The sequence below is a fragment of the Trachymyrmex septentrionalis genome, unplaced genomic scaffold (genome assembly GCF_001594115.1).
Source record: "Trachymyrmex septentrionalis isolate Tsep2-gDNA-1 unplaced genomic scaffold, Tsep1.0 scaffold18, whole genome shotgun sequence".
Classification (NCBI taxonomy): domain Eukaryota; kingdom Metazoa; phylum Arthropoda; class Insecta; order Hymenoptera; family Formicidae; genus Trachymyrmex; species Trachymyrmex septentrionalis.
In genome coordinates, this window is record NW_017304969.1 from 129,366 (window position 1) to 134,276 (window position 4,911).

The 4,911-nt window shown below is 39.0% G+C and overlaps 1 protein-coding gene across 1 annotated transcript; it reads right to left on the minus strand.

The window, feature by feature from the left end:
* Window positions 1-1,058: 1,058 nt before the first annotated feature.
* Window positions 1,059-3,938, minus strand: LOC108746585. Its single transcript, XM_018483442.1, has 2 exons — window positions 3,926-3,938; window positions 1,059-3,130 (listed from the first exon to the last, which is right to left on the minus strand). Exon 2 carries the CDS (start codon window positions 3,126-3,128, stop codon window positions 1,059-1,061), a length of 2,070 nt encoding a protein of 689 aa, XP_018338944.1. The 5' UTR covers window positions 3,129-3,130; window positions 3,926-3,938.
* Window positions 3,939-4,911: the final 973 nt, after the last annotated feature.

Here is a 4,911-nt window from a genome sequence, read left to right on the forward strand (position 1 = left end):
GTCCTACGACGAATTTTGCGCGTTGTACCGCGTCTATTGGCAACAAAAATATGGATTTGTAGTAATAGACAAAGACAGTGCGCTTACAAATGGATAATACAGAAAAGGATTTAACGAGTTCGCGATACCGTACCGACCAGTCGCTGTCGATACTTAATCGGAGACGAACATGGCAGATGTGAGCGAGCGGGAAAAAATCGCGAGGGCGATCGAGAATACGAGCGAATCGATCCGCAAGAAACATCGCGCTCTGAAGACCGATAGAATCGATAAAGGCATCACGTTGAACAGACATTTTAAACCTCTTATCGAGCCGCTGTGACTTTTCGCTGACAGCCCCGGCGTGCGCGCGACAAAGAAAAAGTCGCGCGACGAAGATACAGCGTCTGCCCATAAACATGAGAAGAAGGAGGAAGAGAAACAAGAAAAGAGAGAAGAAGCGAGCGAGACGTTTGAGTGTTCCACGACTCTGCATAATCCAATGATCGATCGCACGATGATGTACAACCAATAACCTAATCACCCCGCGTACCAAAATCGTACCGACGATAGAGTCGTTGGAGAACGTTTTCGAAATGATGGAAGACTCGCTAGCGACGAATGTTCAAAATCAGCTGCAAACGTCGGAAGGTCGAGAGGCGTTACGAGCTGGTTTGGGCCCGCTGCATAGGGATAAAAATCGAAAAAGGTGGACATGAGCATGTAACATTGAAAAATCGTCTCAAAAATCTTTACTCGGGGGTTTTTGGGGTCGCTGAATTCGAATCTGACATTTTTTTTTAAAACAAAATGGCGGATTCAATATGGCGGATGAAAAAATTAAAAATTGATCCGAATTGCTTGAAACTCGTTACTCGGGGGTTTTTGGGGCTTCAAATGTGACAATATTTTTCTAGAAAATAAAATTGCTGCTGCAGTATAGCGATCTAAATTTGAAATTTTGTTCAAGGAAAGGTTTTATGAAAAAGAAATACAAGTTGGAAGTGACACATCAATATTTTTTATTCCTACTTAATATATATATCATTATTATATATTATTATAATAAAATTGATATATCAATCGCTGTCAACTTCAAAATCGCTTTCATGTGTAACATCTGAAATTTCTACTTCGCTTTCTGTATCTGAATCATTTATGATCATTTGCCGTGCTTCATATAACAGTGATTTCTTTTGTTTTTTTGGAATTTTTCGAACGCTTGATACAAAGGGATCGGAGCTAAGCAATAGTCGATGAAATACATCGGTCATTGTCGCTTTGCGGCTATGTTTTCTCGAAAAATCTCGACGATATTTTTTTATTAACTTATTACTAGCTTCCTGCGCTTCCTCAGACATTTGGCCAATTGGCAACAAAGCCGAAGCTATTATTAAAGGACCATGTATCAATAGTTTATGGATAGTTGTTGGCATCGGATACCATGGATACAAATCCACAAACAGCTCAGCTGTTTCAAAGGCGAACTTCTCGTATTTACTAATATCGATGTCATAGTTTGATGAGATCAATTGTAGAATTACATGAAATCTCCTGATCAAACGAACATCTATATTAGTAATTTCAGAGGAAGTTGCAGCCTCTTGAAAAAAGCGACGAGCAGTGTTGCCGTCGTTTGAACTGCCCCCTTGCTTCGGTTGGTCAACAATTAGGCCTAATTTTTCCTTGAAGGCTTTCTGTGTATCAGCCTTTCTTTTCTCAACAATTTTTTTAACGTTCGCACCCCTCGCTTGCCATTTTTTGATATCTAGTTTGTATGACAAATGTAAGCAACACTCGAAACATCGGATCCAAGCATGTAACGAAGATATGCCAAATTCTAAATTTGTCTCATTTATATCAAGTCCAACCATCATATTAATATCATTGAAGTCTTTGGAGGTTGCGTTACACAAATAACAACGTTGTGCTGAGTCAGTTTCCGACAGTGCGTTGCAAACTTTACCGTCCACCATTGTCAGTGATAAACTGTAACGCACCTTAATATTCTTCCCGCGAAAATATTCGTTAAACGGAACAAGATTTTCCACTTGGTCTTCGACATATTTCACTTCGTTTCTGGTTGTTTCCGGTGTTTCTTTTAAATACTCTACTTTAATTGGTCTGCAAAACCGTGAGGAAGAAGGTCGGGGATTTTGCCATATGATCATTTCTGTACCATCCTCTGCAATGTGCAACAATCGCAAAGGTACTAGTGATGTAAAAAATATACTACTATCTGTTACTGCATCGTCATTACTGGAAAACTTTTGCTTATAGACACTTTGCCCCGACGTTCCGTCACAGCCCCACTTGCAGATTAAATTCAAGTTTAACAAAACATCGTCTTTCAAGTTTAAAATGTCATTTGTTCGCAGATTTAAAATACGCTTAACAGTATGATTCAGTAAGGATTGAAGACTTATAGAACCACATGTTTCAGTGATTGTGATTGATTCTTTGTCAGGGTAACACATTTTCTTTGCTTCTGCGACGATGACATAAGAAGGATAAGCTTTCGAATTGACCATTGTACAACCTGACCTTACAACTAAATACTGCCGCTTGGAAAAATTCGCTTCAATGAAAACAGACAATGCTTCTTCAGGCGTCAATGTTCTCTCTTTGACCTGGCCTTCCGACGATCTGTACGATGATGCTTTAGATGGACTCCCCTCCGAGACCCTTTTAACCACGTGCGCTGCGTCAACTTGTCCTGCTGATCGAAGGCTCATCTGAGTTGCGAATGCGAGTTCCTCAGCACCGTACTCTTGTCGCAGTTGTTGGGTTCTTCTACGTTTTGATCTGTCACTGCATTCCGCGAAGCTTTTCGAATGTCTTTTTTCAGTATTTGTTTCACCGGATGCTTTTTGATCATTGAACACAATGGAACCATTTAACCATTCCTGATTTTTTGCTCTAAATCTGCTCTCTGTTCTCGCCGATTCTTTCCATAAAGTGCGAAATCGATACAACAAATAGGACACACTTTTCTTCTCTTCTTCCGATAAATAATATTTCCGATTCGCTTTTTTGGAAACGTAGTTTTCCACTACTTCAAGAGTTTTTGTTAGTTCGTTGTTCAATAAGTCTTTCAGAATGATGAATAGTTCACTTCTCTGAATGGATATCTTCTCGTTAGACCTCATTTCTGAAAAAAAATCAATATTACATTACTCATTATAGAAATAATTAAAAAATTATCCATTTTTGCCATATATTGATTTTTAAAAAATTAATTATATATTCTTGAAATTTTATTATTTAGGTTATACACTCAATTCACTTTTTTAATCGATAGTCTGATTCGTAAATAGCGACCCCGAAAACCCCCCAGTAATGATTTGGTAAATATTTATCAATTTTTTAAAATGTTTGGCCGCCATATTGGATCCGCCATTTTGTTTTTCAAAATAAAATTGTCAGATTCGAATTCAGCGACCCCGAAAACCTAAAAATCAGATATATCTTCTTGATTAACAACATACATAAAGATTTATCGACATTTCAAAATTTTTTCCGCCATATTGAATCCCCCATTTCGTTTTTGAAAAAAATATCATCAGATTCGTAATCAGCGACCTCAAAAACCCCCAAGTAACCATTTTCAGCAACATTCATTAAAATGGAATCAATTTTTAGTCATTTAACATACATGTTCTTTTTTTATATTTTGCATATTTATGCATGTTTATAAACCAAGTAATGTAAACAGCGGGGTTGCAGGTTGTTGCAGCTAATTCCTTCGCGAATTCAAAGTTCAGGGGTTATTAAACAATTTCCCGTGTCATCCATTGATCGAGTGAAGTCGAGTGGTAAACTTTTTCATCAATGTTTACTAAATTTTTTGCATATAAATGACAAAAACATAGGTTCACTTAATTATTTATAAATATTTACTGGTTAGTAATTAAGAAATTATAATTTTTCGTTAAATTCTACATACCTTGCTGAGAAGAATCCATATAGCGACTTTTCAATATCTACTTTTATCGAGAAATGCACACACTTTCACTTTTCGGTCGGAACTGCACATGTTTTCGTTCTCGACGCGTCTCCTCCAACGGTCAACTTTCGAATGGCCCTATGCAATGCTGTGCGGCATGTAGCGCTTGAAAACCGGTTTTCTTTGTACTTTGGGGTTCCTAGAAACGGTCGGGACACATTGCAGCGTTAAACTAGAACCTTCGATTTTCGGCAAATGGCCAGCTTTTTACGATTTCATCCCACTGTGCGCTGGGTCAAAAGTACGTCGAGGCCGTCCTGAAGGGAGCGCGAGATAAAGAGAGCGGCATAGATCGCGTGTACGGCGTTTACCTACACAAGGATGGCCTGATGTTTGGTAATAAACGACGTGGATGACGCGGACAACATAATTATCGACGGCGTACGATATGCCAGTACACCAGGTTATAACGAGTTGATTTTCAAGAGAATTCCCGACGATGCCCTCTACACGGAAGACGATATGCACAAGTACAAGAGCATGCTGTTGGTGACGAACGCGCACAAACACAAGTACCATTCACAGGGTCGATTATTGAGCAACAGAGGATACAAGTACGTAATCGCACCGTTGATATCGATCACATCCAAGAAACAGAAGAAATCTGGAAAGGGATTACCTCACGCAATGACATTGAACGACAACGCGATCGATTATGTGCACTGGGATGATCCCAACGAGCTGGTGGATCGTCTACGATTGCTCGACGCTTCGCACCGAGCAGGCAACAACGTTCACGACAATGAGATGCTGTCGGTTATCAAGGAACTTCGCGAAGCCGGTCTTATTATAAATTAAATCGCGTATTCATAAAACGTGTCAGTCGAGTAACACCAGCAAGAAAAAATACATTATTTTCTTGTACTCTGTGTATTACACGTCGAATCATGAAAAAGAAATCTGATGAAAAGAGAGAAAAAATTAGC